Source organism: Phaethon aethereus (genome assembly GCF_964289735.1).
Source record: "Phaethon aethereus genome assembly, chromosome: Z".
NCBI classification, from domain to species: Eukaryota; Metazoa; Chordata; class Aves; order Phaethontiformes; family Phaethontidae; genus Phaethon; species Phaethon aethereus.
The window spans coordinates 56,863,890-56,887,180 of record NC_138577.1 but is presented as its reverse complement, the minus strand read 5'-3'; the positions used below and the strand labels follow the sequence as shown (position 1 = coordinate 56,887,180).

Sequence of the window (23,291 nt, the reverse complement as noted above, 5' to 3'; positions counted from 1 at the left end):
GGGGCTTTGAGCAACCTGCTGTAGTGGAAGGTGTCCCTGCTTATGGAGCTACATGATCTTTAAGGACTCTTCCAACCCAAACCATTCTATGATTCCTTGCCTTGCCAGGTACATTGTCTGAAATCCTTTTCTTCACCCTTTCTTTCCAGCCAAGAATGGATCTTTCTGCCTGTTCAAGCCATTGGTTAACCATGAGATAGACTATCTACCCCATAGCCCTCTCCAGACAGTTGGCAGAGTGAGCAGGGATCACTGCCTTTCCTGATGTGGCTGGGCATTGCAGAGCAAGATGCAAGAGTAGCAGTGGGCCGGGATGGCTCTGGAGGCTCGCAGGGGAGACTTGGGTTCTTGCCCCTGCACCAAAAACTGTTTCTCTGCTTTACCTAATAATGTGTTCAGTGCAGTGAGGTTGCTGTGGCTTTAAAGTAGTAATACCATGGTGCTTTTAGGAGACATGGTCACAGGCTTTGACTTGTACAACTGTAGGAGTCCTTCCAGGTCCCCAACCCAGTCACTCACATAGGGAAAGCAGCAGTGTCCTTGGAACACCAGTTGCCAGCATTTCCATGCCTTCCCTCTCCCATCTTCCCTCAGGGTTTTCCCTACACACCTCCCCTTCCCTCTTTCATCCCTCTCCCTCAATTTGTCCTTTGCACCCATCCATTTTCCATTGCATACCTCCCCTCTGCTTTCACCAGTGAAGCACTGCTCCGCTCAGAGCAGTCTCTTTGACCAAGTAAGAGTAGCAGTCTCCCAGGCCAACTCACGAGCTGCTCTAAATACCCCTAATATTGTCCCACACATGCATGTCACTACAACTCGCCTTAATTCTGGCACTCCCCTTCCAGGTGCCTTGGTAGAACCTTGCTGTGTATCACCAACTGAAGTGTCCTGGTGACAACCACTCCCGCTCAGCTGTGCTCACAACATGGGCATCAAAGTGATTTTTTTTTCAGTGTTCAGCCCTTAAGCAGCAGTGGTAGTAAGGTATTGGTGCTTGCCTACTGTATGCACAGGGCCAGAACATCTCTATTTTGGTCGAGTGCAGAGCAGAAGCATAGTTCCGACATTTGCCAAAAGAGGAATGAACCTTTAGAAGTAATGGCAGTTCTTAAAAGGGTATGAAACTTGAAAACCAAACACTGCATGTAACCAGCTTCTTGTGATGGGGATACTCACTGGTACACAGTGATTCCTTGATGTCTTTGGAACATAGTTTTTGCATTTCCAAAAAAGGAAAGAGAAAAAAGATCACCTTCTGCTTTAAAAATACATCTTATCCTATATTTTCACTCCAGAAGCCAAGTAAAAGGCTATGGCCTTCACATAAGCAATATATAGCAAACTGTTTCATCAAAAGGAAACTAGTGACTTTGGCATCAGTTTGAGAATTTTATTAAAACCATAAGTTTCCATTCTGTACAAAACTGAGGAGCTTTCTCTTTTAAAAAAGAATGTATTAACCACATAGGAAATAATGCAGTGTAAGTGGTTTGTTGATAAAAAAATCTGAAAGCTATATACAGAATTAATACCACACAACTGTATCAATATAGAGACTGTCAGCAACTTTAGCAATATATACAAACTACCTTTACACACATAAATATCTTATTTACAGCTAATAAATAACATCCAAAGCTAAATCATGTGTCCTCATGTACAAGAACCTTCACTATTCTGTATCCAAGTTCTGTATGTGTTTGTATCTCATCCTGTTTTAAGAGCACACCTGTTCAGACACTTTATTTCCAAAGAACTCAACTCTTAAGAGAAAACTGCAATAAAATGTGAAGTCTATAGGGAATAAATCATTATATTTATTTTTAGAGGTCTCAAATGCAGTGGCTCAATACTCAACCCCACCCTCGGTGACTCACCACATCTCTACTGTAGTTTAAGGGTTAGGAAATCAAATGTGAGCAATTTCATAGTTATTAATATTCCAGCATATTGCACTGTTTAAGACTTTTATCCCCAAATATACTAGCAGCCATGGCTGGAAAAATGTGCACATAAATACATAATGTTGGTTTTGCTTTCAGGATTGGATGATATTGGAGAAATCACCACCTCCACACTGTCTTGCACATGCAGGAAAATACTACAAAACCCAGCATCAATAGCTTACATTACACTTCTCCAAGTGTCTACCTTCAAGCCCTTCTGCCTCCCCAGTATTTTGTTTATCTTCTAGAAATCTAAAAGAGGGCTCTTGAACCTTTCAGAGCACTTGAAAAATTACATGTTAAAGGGGAAGCACAATGCCTTCAATACATCTATTTTTAGAAGCTTGCAGCATGTCTAATTCAAGTGTTTTTCAGAGCATTCATTCTTGTGCATCACACAGCTAGGCTCCTTTTAACTGTCACAGCTCCTGCTCCTTGCCGAATTCCACCTCATATCAGAAAACCATGCAGCTCCTAGGATCTAGCACTGTATCACAGCCAAGTAATAAACCAAGGTGGGTCACAGTCACAATTCCAGTCTCAGGAAGCCTGAGCATGCTTGTCACCTGTCAAGCAGATCCACTTGCACTGAAGACTTGCATACAGCAGCCACTCAGCTGCATGACTGACATTTGGTGTCAACGACCAGAAAAACTGTCACAGTTTTGGCATATGGGATGCAATCAAGTGGTGGGGAAAAAAAAAAGTGTGTCCTGCAGTTGCTGGTAGCTCAATTCCATTGCAGTTCCTTATTCACACAGTGTTGGAGGCTAGATGGTTTCATTTTCAAGGAATGAAAGCACAGATTAAAAGCTGAATGTCTGCATAGGACACTAGTATTGCTGTCTTCTACAACTGCTATTTATTCCAGGGTAAGCTGGATAGAAGTATATAGCTTAACAGACCATACCTATTGCTAAGCAGCACTGGCATCTACCCCCAGTAAAACACATTCATAACCACAAACTAGAAAATTCATCCCCATAAGTCAGTCCCTGACACCTTTTAGTAATACAAAGCTTTTTTTCACATGAGAAACTTACTCATTTGCTAAACACACACTTGAAGACAATGAACTCTAGCCACTGAACTGCCTGGAAATTCAGTTAGCCAAGCCAGAAAAAAGCCTGTCCAGTTTCAGAAGACTCCTGAAAAGAAAACAAGCCAGGTGCAGGGTTTTGCTTCTTTTCAATAAATACTAGAAAATTGCTATAGAGGATTTGATGGTCAAGAAACTTTGTCACAAGGCACCATGATTAAGCAAAATTACTTACTCCTTCCCAGCACTCAAGCCTTTGGCAAGTTGTTTTGCAGATTTCTTTGTTTTTAAACTATTTGGATAATGTATCTTTATTGTTAGTAACTTTATGCTGAGACTTCCTTACAAGAGGTCTCCTAAGATAGCTAGGAATAGCAGGCAAAAAGCCAGCAGCGGATAAATACTTCTATATATTTGGTTCTGAACATCCAGTCCACAAGGATGAACAGACTCTCCTCCTCCCCAGTGTGGAAAAATCTTCATTCTTGTCACTTAAGCAGATTCATGAGCAGAATTTTCTTTAGAGGCTTTCTTGGCACTGTGGGGAAAAAAGACAGATGAGGTGAAGAGGAAGACATAAGATGCTTACTTCTTTTTGTCTTATTTTTGAGACTTAGTATTAAAAAAATACTACTTAACAGGAAAATAAGTTATGTGCTTGGGCTTTTCCTGGCTGCTGCTTGATTTTACATATCAGATACACACACAGAGCTCTCAAGGCCTACCCACGTCATTACTGCAGAGTGAAGGTCAGCACACATGCCTTTTTACGCAGAACTAGATCTCAGTCTAGAAGTATCCCCATGAGACCTTTCATACACAGCAATTGCACTAAAATAAATATTACCACTTCTCCAGCTCAAACTCTAGTGGATGAAGTCCAATTAAATCTGTCCTCATATTTGCAAGTTTACTCTGGGTCAGAAAAATTATTGATCAAATATTAAAGTGCACCAAGGGCTATTAAACACAAAGGCTCCATCTCTGATCCAAATCAGAGACACAAATTTCAGGAAGTCACAGTTGCCAGCAGAAGACAGCGTGCCAGGGAGAGCACCTGCATATGCCTACTCAGTTTCTGCACCAGTCTCTGAATCTACTGCTGGCCAGCGAGGAGGGAGGGCTCTGGACTGACTCAGTACGGCTGTTTCTATGTTCTTCAATTAAGGGTAAATGCAAGGCATCTCTAGACGAAGGCAGGCTTTCCTCTGTGTTAAGTGTCTCAACTGTAAGCCCTCCGAATCAGTCATTTATCCTTGGCCACTGTGTGAATGTGAAAGGCAGTGACTTGTACCTACTTTTCAGACACACTAACAACCATACAAGGAGATTGTTAGCAGAGAACCAAATTAGGAGGTTTTAAGCAGCCAAAGCTGCCATAAGCCAGCCTCAGGTTAGTCTGAGTTGTCATGATTCTGAAGCCTTGAGAAGACCAGTGCACAAATCAACTAAGTCAGGAAGTTTTATTAGATCCTCCTGGTACCACTGAAGTTTCCCCCAACCCAAAAACAACAGTGATCACTCATACCCTCCTCTCTTCCTGTTCACAGGCTGCTCCAAGCATTTCACAAATATTGCTGCCTCTTCTCCCTTACCAAGACGTGAGGTGCCATCTCGAGAACAGAACACCACTCTGTGGAATAAATATTGGACAATTACATGCCTGAGTCAGACAGCTTTTTAACCATAGGAAGAGGACTGGTGCTTAGAAGCAGTCTTTATACTTTGTCATGTGGGGCACTACAACTTCACAAGCCTGTGAGAAAGTTATTTCCAAGAGAATTCTGTGACAAAAGGAACTGTGCAAGAAAAACTGGCAAAGGCATTATGCATGCACCTCAACCTTAGTCGTAAATTTGACCAGTCTTTTGCATAAAATCTTGCGGCTAAGAGAGCAGAAGCTCTACCTCAGTCTCTTGGATCTTTATTTACACCAGTCCTTGTGTGACTTTGGCAGGTGAATGATCATGGAAGAAAGCCTTACTCTCAAATGTTTGCAAACAAAGTAGGTTTGTTGGAATTGGCAGCCTAAGCAGTTGCTTTTCTATTTATCAGTACTTTCCCCAACCCTATATTTGTTCAGCTCTGATAACTGTTCTTTGATAAAGTGACTACCTTGTTTATTCAAAGGAGGAACATTATTTACGATATTGTACGTATGACATGCATACTCTGTTCTGCGTCTATTTTCTGCTAATGGATCTCATGTCTAGTGAGTAAGAGTATTTCAAAAGATTCAGGTCAAATCAGTTTTATTCAGACTTTGCCGTTTTAACATTCACGCATTAGCAATGTCCTGTAACAGTCATATGTTTCAGTTTTCACCCACCATTTAGGCATTCCCAACTCCTAAGAAAATCCCACTTAACAACGCAATGATTTCTTGTGCAAATGCACTTTTGCAAGTGTTTCTAAAAGCCTCCTTTTAAGCATGCTCTTTGCAAGAAAACCTGTGCAAATGTCCAGCAAGACAAAGGAGAACTACAAATACAGTTAGATGCTGGTTCATGGAGATATTATAACTAACTTGAGGCACGTGAGACACTGGTATGCAAATTAATTATGTGGGAGTAAAACTGCAGATTGCAGATCCCAGTGGAAGCAAACAACTGAACCCATCTGACATAAATGTTGGTTTGGTGCCACTGGAGCCCTGATTATCAGCGCTGCACCCATTTGTAACTGCTTTCCGTGTTTTGTCCCACCCTGTGAGATACCAGGAATCAGGAAGCATTGTCAATTAAAACTAATATAGCTTATAACAATCAAAACAAGTTACTTTTTCTGAGTTTCTCCCGACTTCACTCTGACTCTCTGGATGTCAAATGTAAAAGGAGTCCACCAGTCTGACCAGCTGAAGAAAGTGTCTTTCTCCCACTGCAGCTTCAGCATAAGCAGGTCACCAATGTCCACTTCCGTGTAAATCAGGAAGGAGAAGGTCTTGTTTGAGGATACTTCAGGCCTGTGGGGAGGGGGAATAAGGAAAAAGAAACAAAAAAGGGAACTGTTGGATAAAGAAAATTAAGGTGAAACGCAGTATCAGGACGTTATGTACTTCAGAGAAGACGGAAGCAACCTCCTCCATAGTTCTGATGGATGGAATAAGGAAAAAAACACCTTTGCAGAGGCACACAGAAAAGCTTTCTGCAGCAAGGCTGGTAAAACCCTGGGACAGGCTGCCAGGCAAGGGGTGTCTTCTCCAGTGCTAGTAGCACTCAGAGAAACCAGAGAAGCACCAGCCAGGAACAGTTTAGGTTCCCCAGAGTGGAGAACAGACTTTGGTTCTATCCCCGGGTATAGGGATGTAAGCACAGACTTCTGCTTATTTGCAGAGCTGTGGAAGCAAATCCCATGCCTCCCCCAGCTTCTGCACTGAGGCCTTCAGACCCAGGCAATTAACTCCAGGTTGCAATCTGCTTTTAAGGAGCTTTAACAAGGCTGGAACGTGGCATAAAGATACTGAAAAAGAGAATAAGAAACCTGCCACCCCAGAAAAATTCTTACTAGGCTAAGCCACAGGTCAGACTTCTCATTTCTGTATCTCAGATCTCTTATCAAGAAAAGCTGCTACAGAGTTTATATCATTAGCTTCAGCAGTGGATGCATCCCCTTGATCAAGGACAAGGGCAGATTCTGGGATCCTGCAAGATTTCTCTAGTTAGAACTAAACGAAGTTCTTCAGCTGGGGCTGAAAAAACAGATTTAGGTAGACTCAACAGTACATTGCTGTTGTTTCCGTTGCTACTCACAGTGTGAAAGCAATGTTCTCACTCTCATCTAGAGTGCCATAGAGAGAGATCAGGAATGGCTGGTTTGTCTTGGTCATATTAGTCTTTCCAAAGAAATGGATCTTGACCTGGTAATGAAAGACTGGAAGAATACAAAAGAAAAGGCCATTAGGAAAAAAACTTAACCTCCAAAGAGGCTGCTGGTGACAAAACCACCCAAAAACCCCCATGTAAATCCTAGGCTGGAATATGCAAGCATCACTAAACTGAGTTCCCTTAAGGTATCTAGGGAATATTTTTGTGAGGCAGTAAAGATTAGGATGCAAGGGAATCATGATTAAAAACACCTTTGTAGTTCTTGCAACTAAACTCTGCTGTTGACTGCCACTGTAATAACCACCAAGTCTGCAGTATCACTTTCAAACCTGTTACAAGGGTGTAAGACTTGCCATCCTTGACTTGAAACAAGTGAGCTGTGCCCTCCTCATACAGAAGCCTTGGTGAAAAAAATTCAACCCACTGACACTGCAGACTAAGCACCAAATGCCAACAAAACACTAGTTTTGCAGCTGTTCTAACACTGCAGGAATGTGCCCTCTGATTGCTGGTCCATCACATGATGATATCATGTGGCACAGTCAATGCTACAGAGGAAAAAATATAGTAAGATACAACTCAGAAGCTATTACCCTAGCTGAAAGCCTTCCAGTTCTTTCTGGCAATGTCCTTCTCAGACCTACCACTGTGGCAGTGGGAATCAAGAAGTGCTGTGATATTTTAACAAGGGCTGCTGCTCCTCTGGCAAAGGCACTATAAAAAGGCACACATCTGATGGTTGCACATCTTTAAAGAAGTTGCTCATCAGGCTGAGCTCTGCTAGTTGTTTTCACAGGATAAATTCATTTGGATGAAAAATGCTTGTTCCAATTGACCAGGCTGCAGAATAAATGCTCTTAATTTTGCTACTTAGAAAAACAGTGTCATCTTACTGAAGGGGGGGGGATAGAATACAAAAAGAAAGGCAGCAACAAGTTTCTGAGACTGGACTTTAGTTTGTGCTTAATGGTGAACTGCGGGCAAGCTCCAGCCCTGCTCACCACAGGCACCAAAGCAGCAGCATGCGCCCACCCTGACACACAGCTGGGCAAAAGTACCAGTCTGGCTCACCAGCCAGCAAGCAGGACCTACCTTTATAAGGCATCTGAGCACGGGTCTTCAAGTACATTTTGGTATTTCTCTTCGTTCTCACTCTGTTGACCTTGTAACCCAAATTGTTGCAGCGATTCTTCCGGCAGCTCAGGCAGAGACCCTTCTCAAAGGCCTCCTTTGTGTTGCAGCGGTAGGCCATGCTGGGCTTTTCTTCATAGAGGAGGGAGTCAATGAAGAGGTGGATGGATCGTTCATGAGAGCATTTCACCAGCTGATCCACATCTTGAAAGAAAAAAAAAATGTGTAATATGTATACGCACATTCATGTAATGATATAAACCCCTAAGCAACCCTGTCGACAAGCATGATCCACTATGCCAGAGCCGGGCTTTACAGGGTGGCTTTTAAAGGCACTTAAAATAACAAGTTCCTGTGCCTCTCAGATCTTTGCTTGCAGGAAACCTTGCAGGCTATTGAAGATCTCCCTTTGGATGTTACACTGGTTGTTTCAGAGCAGCCTCACCTGCAAAGCCTTTTTCAGCGATCAGACGGAGTGCTTCTCCCAAGTTGCAACCTGGCTGGAAGCCTCCACCATTAGGATAAATATCAATGTGTCCAACAGGCTTCTGGATACCAATGCTGCGGTCTGGAGAGCCTCGAGTGTAGGTGTGTAGGACATCCACGAAGTCAGCATCATCCGGGGAGAGGCGAGTGAGGGCATCGGCATACTCAAAGGTAGGACCAGCTGGATCCAGGCCTTTGCAGGACAAACCACAAAGGAAAACCGAGATTACCGTCTGCCAAAGACAGTGACAACAAACGCCAAACTCTACCACCACACTGGGCCAGAGTATTCCATATGGTGTCGGTGTCACTGCAGACATTACAGTGGCATCATTTAAGTAACATTCATGTATACAGGAGAATCTATTACATTCCCTTGAAATGCCGTCACTTTTTAAAAGGTGTATGTAAACATACATAAATAAGCCCAGAAAACTTCCTCACAGCTGCAGCATTTCTAGTGGATGGAAGAAACAAGCTAGGAAGTATTTTCTCAATGTCTTTCTCTCTTGTTAAGAAAGAGAGGAATTGTAAAATTTCTATTTGAAGTGTCTGAAGTGTGGAAAGTGTCTTGCTGCTAACTCCCTGCTAGGGGAACAAGTGGGAAACATAAACAAGAGCTTCACTGTCTACATGCCTTAGGGGAAGGAGATTATTATGGTAAACTGCCAAGCTGCAGCAACGCTGACATCAAAAAACACCCAGAACTATGCTGCCAGTGAACCAGTACCACCTCTTGAATCCAGACAACTACTGAGAGATGGCTGAAGGGACATGTCTTTTCTGCATCCCTCAGCTGGGGACAGGCACCTGGGTTGCCCACCCCTGGTTAGCCTCCCCCAGTCTGAGCTGCCTCCCCCTGCTGTGAGGCCTTCAGGGACCACATCCCACCACTCCCTGTGCCCAAAGGGGATGCCACTTCCCCAGGGAAAGGTTCATCCCGGGCACCGAGGGTGACTGTGGGGGGCATAACAGAGAGCTACTGGTATTTGGGTGATTTGGCAGCACCAATGAAAGCAACAAAGCTGCTGCTGAAAGGAAGGGTAGATGGACTAGTGCTTTGGCCTCCTGATTTTAATTTGCCACCTATCAGGTGTCAGCCTTTCCTGATGTGACTGCTGCCTAGCCCACTCCCCAGCACGCCTCTGGATCTGGGATCACAGCCAAGCTCAGGTAAAAGGGCAAAGGGAACCAGGTGGAAGGGAGCTAGACTTCCATTTGAATGCTGTTCCCGATCTCTCTCAGCAAAGACACCACAGATGAGTGACATTCTTAGCCTCATTTGCTGATGCTGGGATCTCCTTTCTCACCGAGATCGGTGCTAAGGGCTCAGCTCCCCAGGTGCTTGGGCTGTAAGCCAGCCTCAGAGTGGCCACACACTCTGCCTTGTCTGGCACACTTCTCAGCCTCCAAAAAAGTCACCCTAAACAGACACTTAAACATGCATAGCAACAGGGCAAGACTATATATACTTCCCTCCCCTTCTCAGAACTCCCCCAGTATTATTTTCAGCCTAGAATATTACTTGAGCCTGCTAGGATTTATTTTTTGCAACTCACAGTGGACCTCTTCTCATTATCTAGTCTCCCTTTGATCCTAGCAGAGAGCTCTGCAGATACTACAAGCACTGCAGGAGGATCCACCTCCTGTTCTTTTTGAATAGCTCCCACCAACTGCAAGGGATGATCACCTGGATGAAGACAACCATCTGAAGTTCTCATGCTGCAAGAGAGATACTGTGACCTTCTCCAAGCCATGGATTTGGCCAGTCTTGATCACATCCCCCCACCAACTAATCTCTTTTCATGGGCAGTGAATCCCTGCCTACTCACTCATTTCTTGTGCAGAAGCAGATCAAGGCTTCTCACCTTTCTTGTTCTTTTCTGAACCTTTTCCAGTTCTACTACGGAAATATCAACTCTGCTGATTCCATAAAGAATGAACCCATAACCTAAGTACTGCCAACAAAACAATCAACAATTATTCTGCTTATTTTCCAGAGAAGTGTAATATTTCAGCATGGAAGAGACAGGACTCTCCACTCTACAACCACATGTTTTCTTACCAGTAATTCTGTTCACCTTCTTCTTGGTCAGGCTCCCAGCAATCCCAGCAGCATGAGCACCTAGACTGTATCCCAGCAAGTGGACATTGTTGAGAGGATAATTGAATTGCTCCTGCAGAAGAGAACAATTTCTCTGAAGTCAAATGGAAAAACATCAGAAGACACAAGGGGAAATGTTTTGTAAACACTGGGATTTCTCTCAGCCATGAATAACAGAAGAAATACTAAATATAATTAACATAATTTTTGCCATACTAGGTCACTTAAGTTAACTCGCTTAAGGCAAAAATCTAGGCAGAGAGGAATGCAGAATGAAGGACAGAACACAGGGCTGTGTATTGTATCAAAGGTTTTCGGCCACCCCCACCCCACCAGTTTCTGGACCTCTTAAGCATTTCCCAAAGGCAGGGCAGACTTCTGTTTCCCGAGGGCTGGCTGCTCTATAATATATAGGAACCTGTCTTTCACAGCTACCTCTCACAGAGCCTTCAGAAATGCTGAAGGCTCACGGTTCCACAGAACACAAGGTGACATTTCGAGAACGCACTATAAAAGGCCTCCTTCTGCAAGAGATAACCATTAAAGCTGGGATTTTACCAGTCCAGCAAAGGTACTGGCTGCAACAGCTTAACTCCATCTACAGAACAGGAGATGATTAACACAGCTGCATCATTGCTGCTTTGTTTCCTAGGACATTATGGACAATGTGAGACATGTGACCACGCATCTTACCTCCATCCAGTCAATAAACATAGCCACATCCTTTCCCACCAGCTTAGTGTATGCAGCAGACACTGGGTAGTGCTGCTGAGCTCGAATCAGCCAGTCCACCACAATGACATTTGAGTCAGGCTCCCTCTTGTACAGAGCATCCACCAGCTTCGGGACCCAGCTTTCATACATTCCTGTCACCTGTTGTTTTTTTAATTAAAAAAGGAGGTATCTTAATATTATCTGTGGTTAATATAATCTCAGATGACATATCTAGCACAGTTTGTCAGGAGTGTGGTGAAAAGGGAGATTCCTCCCCTTTCTTCTTACCGTCCACCCATGGATCACCACAAAGGTTTTACTGGTATGGTTGAAGTTGCACTGTGCCAGGCTGTCCACCTGCCCAGGAACCAGATAGCAGACATCCTCATCGGGCTCTGCAGGCGTCCGTAAGGAAAACTTGCTCTCAATTCCCTCAAAATTGGTCTCGGCTTCTGCTATGCAAGAGGACAGAAAACATACAGCAGCATTTTAGGAGCATTAGGACAAAGAGTTCAGAAGTCATGGGTATGATGCTGGAGAGATGATGAACAATCAAGAAGCGGGCCATGCGTCCTTCATCTCCTAACACACTCCATTTGCGCCACAATGGCCACGTAAAGAGGAAATGAAAGGGTGAAGATTGCCCCCACCTCCCCCCACAAGATGCTGCTAAACAGTGAGAAGCTAGCAGCTGTCAGAGGTATGAATTCCTTTTAGGAGTCAGTATTTTCCCCATTACATGATTAACAGGAAGCCTGTGAATTACCACAGCAGTGCAGAAAACTGCACGGGACAGTCATAGACGGTACATGCAGGAAAGGTTCCTACCACACCATTACATATTTTGGTGGTGCATCTTCCACACCACTTCATCACTACCTTAACAAGGCTCTTTATAGCACCTCGTAGCTGTAGCGCATTAAAAATAAGAACTGCAGGCACCACTGTTTTACAAAATGCTAGTTTTAACTTTTAACCAACAGAGAAAAACAGCAGGTGAGACAATCAGACACCTATTAAGGAAACTGAACTAAAAAAGCTGAAGCCTGTATTTTGAAGGCAGTATCCTTTCATATCATCTGGTAAGCAACACTGCAGAGAAAACCTCCCTCTGCCTGAAGCTATTTTGAACCCGGGGGCAAGGAGGGGACGGGACTGGTTACTGGTGGTAACAAAGCATGTGATGACCTGAAAAGACCACTTCTTAGAGAACTCCCTCCAGTTTCCAGCTTCAGAACATAAGCTTCCCTTTTGTTCCTGCCAGGGCAGAGAAGTGACTTTTAGGCTTCATGCTCACTACTTCCTTTGTGAGGCAGGAAACTTAAATGCCTCCTCTTTTTACATCTGATTCGGCACTGACGTAGCTCTACATCCAGAAGACCCTGTAATTAACTGTGGACTTAAGCACCAGTGCTTTTCCAAAACTGGATCCTACCCCAGCAACTTGCATTTAGCAAATATTGGTTGCCTGTTTTCTAAGTGCAGCTGAACTCAGGCCAACTCTCTCCTGCTCAGGGTTATGTTTCCTGGCATCTCCACCAAGCTTTCACAAACTCCTAAGCACACATCAATGAACGGCTCCAAGACACTGTAGGGAATGCAAAGGGACAGGGTGAGGACCTCATGCCAGACATGCAAAACAGACTTCCACTCCCCTTCTTTTTCCCCATTGCAGAAGAGCTCTTCTATGATACCCAGCAGATGTGTATTTCTCCCTAAGTTTATGCTGCCTCACCCAGAGGTGATGAATAATGAACTGGTTTTTTTCTAAACCTTAGTTTTGCTGGTCTTCTCATTCAAGTTACCATAGTCAGTGCCCTGCTGACTTATACCCGACAGCACTCAGCCCTCAGGTAGCTGTGTAAAGTCTGAGAGGTTCCTGCTGTGCTTGGAGGGCTGCAGAAATTCAGGGTCTAACTTCTTGTGCGAGGTATAAAACTAGCACGCAGGCTGGCAACCAATGGCTTGCACAAGGTACGATGCACAAGCCTCGCAGAGACCACCGTCATCCGCCATCAGTGGCTTAACATTGCCCAAGTTCACCAGGGCTTCTCACCTGCTGAAAGCCAAGCACGTGCAGGGAAGTAACATGAACTGTTCACTGAACAGAGGTAGTGCTCAGCTCCAGGTTTTGACCTTGACTATGCTAGGCTGGCTAGCTAATCCCAGATAATTACACTGGGGGCCCCCTTCCTGCCTCCCTCCCCCTAAAGGGGTGAGGTTTATGAAAAAACACCTTTCTCTAAACCAGTATTCACATAACAGTGAATATAAGACTTTACCTACTGAAAGCAAAATTTACCAAACTAACCAAATGCTGATCTTTCTCAGAAGTTGCCCCCTTCTTGTATTTCTGCACATTCAAAACTTCATTTTCTCACCAACTGGGAGTACAAAACCCCTTTCTGAAACAAATCTTTAGACTTAACACTATTTACTTTTTAGCACCAAAAAGAAAAGTCCCAAAGGCTGATTGGTTAAATATCAACTATAACTCTTCCCTTAGTAGTGAATCTGTAAAACCCTGAAAGAGCCAAGAACAGCTTTCACCTGGAAGGCATACGATGCATGGACTTTCAATTTTGTGTATTCCTGCCCAGCACAGGAAGGCTAACAAGAATAGTCCACCTGCTCACTAGTTAATAGTGCTTCCTTTCATACTTAGATATCATTTCCCTTCTGAATTAAACTTATCTGATAATCAACCAAAATCTAAATTAAATTGATATCCTGTCTTGTAGTGTGTTTTCAATTACAAACACATGCTAGAGCTCGCATTTAAGTTCAGACCGGATCTCTTTCGGAAATAAGTTTGTAATAAACTAAATTTAGAATTCTAAGTGCACCATACTTAAAGGTGCACTTAGAGAAGTGCACCAAGCCTAGAAAGATTGCAGTACAGTGGCACCTACCACTGAAGATGTGCCAAGTGCTTCACAAATATTCATGTGCTTCAGCCTAAAAACCTTTGGGTGGGATTGAAGGGCATAGGAGCACTGAGATGCAGTCACCACCAGGAAAGCAGCAGCTGCAAAGCAGCAGCCCATAAGTTACCACTCTGCTCATTTAGCTATGGTGTATGAGGAATTAGAAAGTCAGAAGAAATTATTGTTACCATCTTTTATGCTCACAAGAAGTGTCGTGTTGTCTAATGCCCACATATGCTCAGTTCCCAGCTGCAGGATACCCTCTGGATGAAGGAAGAGTGTGTGGTAGGGTTTGTTACAGAATTCTTAATGATGTGCTCATTAAGAAGCCATGCTCAAAAGTTGCCAGAGTTCCACTTTGCAAATTCTGTATGGCTCAGCGCAAGAGAACTTGTCTGCACCTTATGTTGTGCTCCTCAAATGCTGCAGTACCACACCTCACCTCCCACCTTCTGCCAGTTAAATTTTAGAAATACGGTACAAAGGTACATAATAGCATGTACACACTCCCCATACACACATGTATGTGCTGTGGTTTCAAAGCATGGTAGAGAAGCTACCAAGCATACCACTTCAGAAAATCATCATTTTCCACTTCTACTTTTGTCCCTCAAAGTATCTCAGTCTATTAAAAAAAATTATTCAGAACCAAACTTTGTCATACATAAACTTTTGTCACAGACCTCTTCCTCATAGATTTAAAGTGAGAAGCCTCCTTGAATCATGGCCTGAGCTAATCAAACAGTTGGGTCTCATTCTTACAGCCTTACACAAAGCTGAAGAAATGCAGACAGTCAATGTACACACTCACCACTGGTTAGTTAATGATATGTTTTAACACAAATTAACTGAAACAGGGAGAACCCAGAAATGGGGTGTCTTCAGCATGTTTCTGAAAGGTGGATAGAAATTTACCTGAATTTGCATCAGGTTTTACGTAATGTAGATACAGAAATTAGAGATAAAGAAATTTATGCGCATCCATACTGAGACACTGAAGTAGTTTTTAGTGACAAGAATGCATGTCCACTTCTGAACAAGGCCTTGAAGAGATGCAGACCTGGAAGTAAAAAGGCATAGACAAAAATCCATGCTTTTGCTAAAAAAAAAAAAGAATCACACCTTCCCAAGCTTAGTTCAGCAGAGGTATAAAGGCACATGTTCTGTATTGCAAAAGCTCCCAGGCACACAGGGAGTGCTTGTCACACAGTGATACAAGCCCCTGTTACAAAATACAAGTTTTCTGGCCATTGCTATATGCTTACAGTTAACAAGGTGATTTAGAAAGGTATTATTTAGGGAACTGGAAAAGGCAGTGGAATTAAGAATTAAGCCACAAATTTCAGACCCAAGCTGGTTTTTCTAACAGCCTACAGGCTGTGTTGCCAAACTCCATCATTCTGTCATGCTCTGTAAACTTTCTGATGATTTTCTTACACCTCTGCTTACATAATCTTGGTTTTCGTTATTTTAAAAAAGCTTTCCTATACATCAAGGTATAGAGAATATCATAGAACTCAGAAGAAAGTGGAAAAAGCTTAGAAACTGGGAAAAGTCAGTAGTTCAATTTTCCTGTTTAAGCTTCATGACACTTTGGACTTGCAATTTGTACAACCCCATTTAGTAAGGGACTACTATCAATTCTGAAAGCATCCCACTGACTTGAAGCATTCTGACAGAGAGCAAATACAAGTTTACACACTAATGAAGAGAACTCAGCTTCAAGTTTCCTTCATGGGAAACCCAAGGTGACCTGGCAACTGATTTTTAATGAAGAAAACTGTTTATCACTGGTCAGCTGCTTGGAGAATGTGAGTTTTGAGGAAGTAACAGCACCTGGAATATCAATCAAAAGTTAAACTGCCTGCCCACATCAGACACAGGATGCCAAATAAAACAATGCATTTGCCAGAATCAGTGCACCTGAACTATGATTTTAAAAAGGGTATCTTTGATAAACAACAATTTCCTAGCTATGGACACAGAAATAGAAATAGTATTAGGCAGGTGCAAAGATCATCAGAAATTATACTGCTAGACTGTGTCAACTCAAGCCCACAGAGAGATGCACACACACATACATGCAGATGTTTGCCGCTGTCCGTAACATCAAACATTTACATAACCAGCTGGAGTTAACTGGAATAACTCTTCCCCTAGCTGATAACCAGCATCAGGATTGTCCATCAATCAGTCATACTGAATTCCCAAAGTACATTCTGAAGCAAACTCATGGTCAGCTGTAATAAAGGGGCTGTATCACTGAAATTGTTATAGTTAGATAAAATTATATCTACATATATACCTATATCTTTATATAGATAAAATTATATCTACACCATAAACTGAAAGCAGACCACTGTGTGTTGCAACCCCATGAAGCCTACCCCACAAGTCAGGTTACTATTTAACTTTGCTGTAAAGAAATTACAACTTCAAGTTTATTTTGGTCGTCCTTAACAGCAGAGCTCTGAGCGTACGGCCTCCTTCACTTCCCAAGCAGAGTCAACAGAAAGAGCAACATCTCCGAAAAGCAACCAGGCCCAAGTTCAGGTGCTGAGCAGGGACCTCCCAGCTCGGGTCCTGCAGCTGGCAGAGCCCGGGCAAACTGCTGCTCTTGCACTGTGCACAGGGGTGCTCGCCCCTCTCCAAGGCACTCCCTGTCCAAGAGATCCTTACTCAGCTGCAGCTGGGAGGCTCGTAACTCAATCCACCAGAGCTCTTGCCATCCATCAGTCCCTCTGGGATATCTGGAATTACCCCAAGACAAAAAAATGCAATCACTGTCAGACTTTGCAATAATATGGAGGAAAGGATGCATGGGAAAGCCATACCACGCAAGTACTTCCTGCACAGAAGATACTCCAGCAAACATTTAGGAGTGCTAGTGCTCGTGCTTTTCTCCAGCACACTTCTGATGCGCAAAAGCCTCACTGCTGTGTCTTCTCAGAAATGCATTGCGTCTGGAAAGGCCATGCCACAGCTGCCCTGGTAGGTCTATCCCATACACAGCCAGAGCAAAAGCCAGCAGCTCACATCACACAACAGCGCAAACCTGCTGTAGCCCATGTGACTCTGGATTTACACTTGTAAAATTAGAGATCCGAATCACAGAATCATTTAGGTTGGAAAAGGCCTTTAAGACCAGAGCCCAGCCATTAACCTAGCACTGACAAGTCCATCCCTAAACCATGTCCCTAAGCACCATATCTACATGTCTTTTAAATACCTCCAGGGATGGTGACTCAACCATTTCCCTAGGCAGCCTGTTCCAGTGCTTTACAACCCTTTTGGTGAAGAAATTTTTCCTAATATCCAATCTAAATGTATTCCTAGTAATGTTTTTATCATTTCCTGGAACACCAATGTTATCTTCACCTAGAATTATATTTTTCTATGTGGTTTTTTAAATACTCTGGATTCCTGGAGGGCTGGGTCATGTATTTTCCATGGTTTCAAAACATCTTTTTACTGCAGTAGGCAAGAAACAGCACGGGACTGAAGGCTTGGATAGCTTTAGGATGATCGCACAACCTGTCTTCATAACCTGTTCCTAAGGAGAAATAATGTAATCATTAGTAAGTCTGTGGCAAATCCATGCCTACAGGGATGAAAGCTTGCTCTGAGAAGATAGTTATTTTACTGCATGAAACTTTGACACTGTGATGAAAACTGTTTTTGATTGCCTCTGATGCCACAAGAGTTGCTTCAAAGTAAGAATACATTCTTTTGGCTGTGTCCTGGCACCCCCATCCTCTTACTTTTGAATACTTCCCTTTGGCTTCCTTGTACACAAAGAAAATAACAAAGGCACCCGCAGAGAAAAAAGCAGCAGTTTCCATATTCCATTTCAGTACCACTAAGAGCACCACCACTCCAAGAGCTACAGACACATTTTATTCTAAGTCTAGACTTTTAAAGACAGACATTATGGGTGAGACATTAGTGTAAGAAAGTAAGTCTGTGACAGGGCACTCCTAATATAAGTTTGAGGAGTAGTGGCCTCCTAAAACTAGTCTCTTTGCTCATTAAAGCTGCAATCACGTTGTGATCAATCAACAGAGCATTAGTGAACATCTAGTAGTCAGCATTTGCACATGTTTGCACTTTCTCTGGCCTGGAGCATGCCTGTGCACAAATGCAGGTACAATAGGTGTAGCGTCACGACAATCATCCAGGACATCATATACAGACACCGTTACAGTGTACTCCCTGTTCACTCTTCCCCCTAAGGGACTCCGGCAGCAACTGGGGGCGTTACCTTACAGCCCAAACACATTACCATGACACTGGTGAAACTCAGCCTTGCCTCAGACAATTCGGACCAAGAACGGGAGGAAGTTGAGATGCGGAGCTCCCACGGGAGGGGCGAGTCCCATGCACAGGGAGGGCCCTGGCCGTGGGACCCTACCGTGGTGCCACCGCTGTCCCAGTCCACCTCCAGCAACGGACTCTTGGAATCCACCTTGCTCCGGGGGGGTGAGCCCACATCCCAAACCCCCACAGCCCATGCCACCAGCCCGGCAGGTCGCGCCTGCGCTCCAGGTCTGTCCTGGCAGGATGTAGGTTCCCCCCAACCTCCCGAGGCCACCCCACGCCACCCAGGTCCCGCAGCATCCCCAGCACCACGGGAAAGCCTGTGCGGAGCGAAGTTGCAAACTCCCCTTTCCCGCCATGTCGAGGACATTCCCCCCTGCACACCCCCCACCAAATGCAACAGGTATGTCCGGCAGCTCTCCTGCACCCCTCCGTCTGCTCCGGACCCCCTCTCAAGCTGCCCAGCCTCGGGACTTACCGCCGGCGGCCGGAGTCGCGCCGAGAGCAGCCAGCCAGGGCAGGCAGAGGCAGAGGGCAGCCAGAAACGCCTTCCTCCTCATCTCGCCTCCTCTCTCCCTGCGCTCTGCCGCGGCAGAAAAGTTTCAGTGGGAAAAAGAGAAGGGAAAAAAAAAAAAGTTTAAAAAATTAAAAAAAAAAAAACAACTAGAGCGTAAACGGAATGGGATGGCCAGGAATCGCGCCGGGAGCGGCCAGCAGCCCCAGACGCCGCAGGCGAGCCAACCCTGCACCGGCCCCGCTCCCTCCTCGGGCCCTTAAGTCCCCGCCAATATGCAAATATGCAAATGAGCCCCCACACCCATTGGGCGCGCGCCGCGGGGCGGGGCCGGCGCTGTCCCAGGGGCCGGGGCGGAGGGCGGAGGGCGGTGAGGGGGGCCGAGCCGCGCCCGCGGGGCGCCGAGACCGGCTCTGGGGGCGCCCGGCACGGCGCGGCCCCGGGACGGCACGGCGCGGCTCCGGCACGGCGCGGCGCGGCCCCGGCACGGCGCGGCATGGCCCGACCCCGGGACGGTACTGAGCACGGCATAGCACGGCTCGGCATGGCAGCGTCCAGCATGGCCCGGCTGGGCTCGGCACGGCCGAGACCCAGGACCTCAGGCAGCGTGCATCAGTGCGCGGAGACCCCTCTGAGCCCTCGGGCCCGGCTCCCTCTGCCCAGCCGCACCTGCCCCGGCTCTGCCCCTTCCCCGCCGCCCTGGGCCCCGCCGGCCCTGCCCGCCCAGCCGGCCTGCGGCCACGCCGCTCTCCCCGAGGTCCTCTCTGCCTTCGGCATCCCAGCTCCACCGTGAGGTCCTCATCCATGCTTTTGCACCAGGAACCGACTGCTGCCTGCATTGTCAGTTTGGCGCTTGCCAGGGCCTTTGTGCTGTTCCCTCGAAAAACCTTTGCCAAAACCTTGCTTTGCCAGCACTCGAGGGGACACAAATTTGCAGCGTAAATTAATTCGCTGGAGATTGCATCTGTACTCTGGAGAAATGCAAAGTTGCCTCTTTGAGCTTTTCAACTCTCTCGGCCTTCCACTCAGCAACATGGTTTGCGAGTAGCTTTGCGTCAGTGGCCACTGGGTGAAAGATCAGTTATGTAAGGACAGGTAATAGAGAAATATTAAATTAGTAATAAAACCAGTTTCATCTCACTGCACAGTGTCTTGTCAAAGGCCCAGCCTCACAAAGAAGCTTATGACACTTAACAGGGAATGAGGGCTCTGCGGGTTTTGCAATGTGAAGCAAATGGTATTCACTCTGAGAGAAATCGATTCTTCTCAAACCAGGCACCTTAGGAGACTAAAATATATCTGGTTCATATTAGCGAGGCTATTCAATGAAAGGTTGCTCAAGCATAGCAGAACTGGGTCACCTTTGCAACGTTAGAGTTCGTTAAAAGACCGGTAAGGTCTATGAGAATACAACTACCCCTGGGACACAACTTGAAGTTCTTCCACCTCCAGCCCCTATTTATATCCAAAAGGCATTGGAAGAATTTAATGAGGGTGCAAACTGATCGTGCTGAGAGACCTTCTTTCCAGCTGAGACAACCAGGCAGCAGGGTCAGGGAGGGTGGCTAAAGCAGTAGGTGAGGCAGTGGGAGAGGGTGGGAGTCAGAGGCAGGGGGGAGGAGATGAGGAGGTTGGGGGTAAGGAGAAAGACAGATCTTCCTCACCAGAGGATTGCGGTGGTGTGAGGAGTAAAAAATACAGTTTGTGCTGCAGCTTGCTAAGTGTCAAGCATATCCTGTGACCAGTGTGTGAGATCCTCTCATCAAAACAATAGCATGAATTTTTCATGTCTTTTTTTCTCCCAAGTGTGGGCTAAACTGCATTTTCTCTTGATCGAATTTAGTTGAAACTCTATAGTGTAATTTCCCCGCTAGAAATCAGCCTGTCTCTATCTAAGTTCAGACGTCCTTCCTCTAAAATTCCAGTCCCTGCAGGCAACATTTGGCAAACTAAAAGAACAAACAATTTAAAGCAAGGGGCTGTAACGGAGACTGTCAGGCCACCTCCATCACAGGTGATGCTTCCTACCCAGTCAGAGCAAAACAGAGCATGAAGACTCCTATTTTGCACAGCTACATCCATGGCTACTGCAGCAAAAACTTACGATACGACTGTGGGAAGAAAACTGGTGTAGTTTTAACTGCTGCTATGATCAGATTAAGCAGGTAAGAGCAGGGGCAATGCTTGGCAGGGCAGCCCTGGAGGGACTGCTGGCCCCCACTAACCTCTGCTAATCCATAGGTTGTAATCAGACATTCAGTTCACTCCCAATACAGATCATGAAATCCATCAATAGCAAGGGCAGGCATCAGATCTACAAACTGCTCAGAATAAAGTTTAGTTTGTTATGCTGAAAATGCTTGTTTGCATAATTTTTTGTTCCTTCTCATGCACATGCCTCATTTTAAGACATATTCTGAAAGAGTTATGCAAAGTCTCCACCTAAAACAAAGAAGGAAAATTAAAACACTAAAAGAAAACTTCCAAGTGATGAAAGACAGGCGGGGCAGGGGGATAATTCTGGTTTCTCGAGTATCAAACAAGTTGCCTAAGTAAGTCTGTTGTAAACCCAGCTGCAAAATAATCTGAAATAGATGGGGCTTCATGAAGGCAGAACATGTCCCTGAACACTAAATGATGTGGAGTTGCACCAGTCTGACACAGCACATTTTCCAACATTTAAAAAATTTCTTTCACTTGCAGATAATTGTGATCGGATGGAGAAGAAGCTTCATGGCATCAACTCAAAGTGCTTCAGTGCAATCATTAACTGGATTTGAGTTTTGCTTCCTCTGTAAAATGCATAATCCTATAGGGGAAATGAAAGCTCCATCTGTAAAACAGAGCCTGATTTATAGTACTCGGGGATTCAAAAGTGGGTGGAAGGTAATAGAGTGAGAGCTAAAATACATTATTTCTAACACGGAGGGGGGGAAGTCTGAAGGAATGGAGACAGGAGTTGGATAACTAGGCTGGTACTTGCTCCCACAGACCATGTGGAAGGTTAAAGTCAAAACAAGCCCACAAGTGTCTCCAGTGCAGTGTGGGCAGCATTGGCTTGTGCTAAAACCTAAGCAAATTCACTGGCCTCACACAACAGCAAGCAAGAGCAGAATCAACCCCAAAATTTTATTTCCACATCAGTGCTTTAAAGAGAGTCTGAAACATGGAGCAAAAGGAGAGGGGGGCAGAAGAGAGAGACTAACACAAACTTTGAAAATTCCTGTGCTGCTTTAATTCTGTTCTCATCTTTCATCTGATAGCTGAGTATGAGAGGTCTTCCAAAATGAGAGGTCTTCCAACAAAAGTATCTGCTCAGAAACAAGCAGAATACACCTTCTGCTCTCCTTCTGACAAGGAAATGCAAGTAAGAAGTCTTTTTTCTCCCTGTAAATGTTTAAATTTTCCCTTCCCCCCAGAAGAGAAAAAGTGAAATTAAATCCAAAAAGTCACAGTGAGCTTCTAGGTGATTTCTGTGCTAGTAAGTTCACACAAACAAACAAACAAAAAAAAAGGATTTCTTTTCTCCTACTTTTTCTTTCAAAGTTTGTTCAAAAATATCAATGAAGTTTTTTGGGGTTTTTTAAAAAATCTCTTTTTAATGAAAAAGCCAGCTATATTTAATGAAACACCAGTCTGGGGATAAAAAGCTTCTCTTCCCTGCCTGTGTCCATAATGACTGATTGGGCTATGGCAACAGCTTCACGTGCAGTGGAGGTTCCTCCTGTCCTGGGCTGAGCCTCGTTGCTGTGCTCTGAGTAAGGAGCACCATGGCATCACACCATGCAGGGGCTTGAGGATGACCTGTGGCAAGCCTGTCCCACCACCACCGATCTATACAAGCCCTTTTAGTGGCACAGGGTTGCCTGTGTTTCCACACTGGCAGCGAGCGTGGGGCGCAGGTCCCCATCGGCAGGGGCAGCCTGCAGACAGGCAGCCGTGCAGACTGACAGGGAGATTGAGTTACCTTGAATCTCCCTAAACGTGCAGCAGTGGGAAAGGAGCTGCCTGGGTGTCTGTTTATCAACGCAATCTGTTGCAACTGTGCTGCTGTTGGTGCCTGGAAGAGCTCAGCTGAAGGCACAGAAGAACGGGAAGCTGTGCAGCAGCTGCAGCTCTGACTGCAATAAACAGGGCACCTGCTCCTCCTGCCCACTTTCTGGTTTTGCAGAGAGGCTTCTTCAGTCTTCGGTGCCACACAGGCAGCAGGAGGAGGGGATCCTCCTTGTGTAAAATAGCCCTTAGCCATCTTGCCTTGCTTATCCTTTCTATTGCTCTGGTATGAC

At 45.0% G+C, this 23,291-nt stretch overlaps 1 protein-coding gene across 2 annotated transcripts; it reads right to left on the bottom strand.

The window, feature by feature from the left end:
- Positions 1-3,480: 3,480 nt before the first annotated feature.
- LPL (lipoprotein lipase) lies at positions 3,481-19,484 on the bottom strand (the record flags this gene model as incomplete). Of its 2 annotated transcripts, none has more annotated exons than XM_082013223.1 (10): positions 18,970-19,484; positions 11,536-11,702; positions 11,227-11,406; positions 10,495-10,606; positions 8,389-8,622; positions 7,905-8,147; positions 6,738-6,858; positions 5,768-5,950; positions 4,517-4,621; positions 3,481-3,526 (listed from the first exon to the last, which is right to left on the bottom strand). In XM_082013223.1, the coding sequence occupies exons 1-10, from the start codon at positions 19,049-19,051 to the stop codon at positions 3,481-3,483; spliced, it is 1,473 nt and encodes a 490-aa protein (XP_081869349.1). In that variant the 5' UTR covers positions 19,052-19,484. The 2 variants fall into 2 exon arrangements, with proteins under 2 accessions (XP_081869349.1, XP_081869350.1); XM_082013224.1 differs by having other exon boundaries at positions 11,536-11,699.
- Between the last annotated feature and the right edge of the window lie 3,807 nt (positions 19,485-23,291).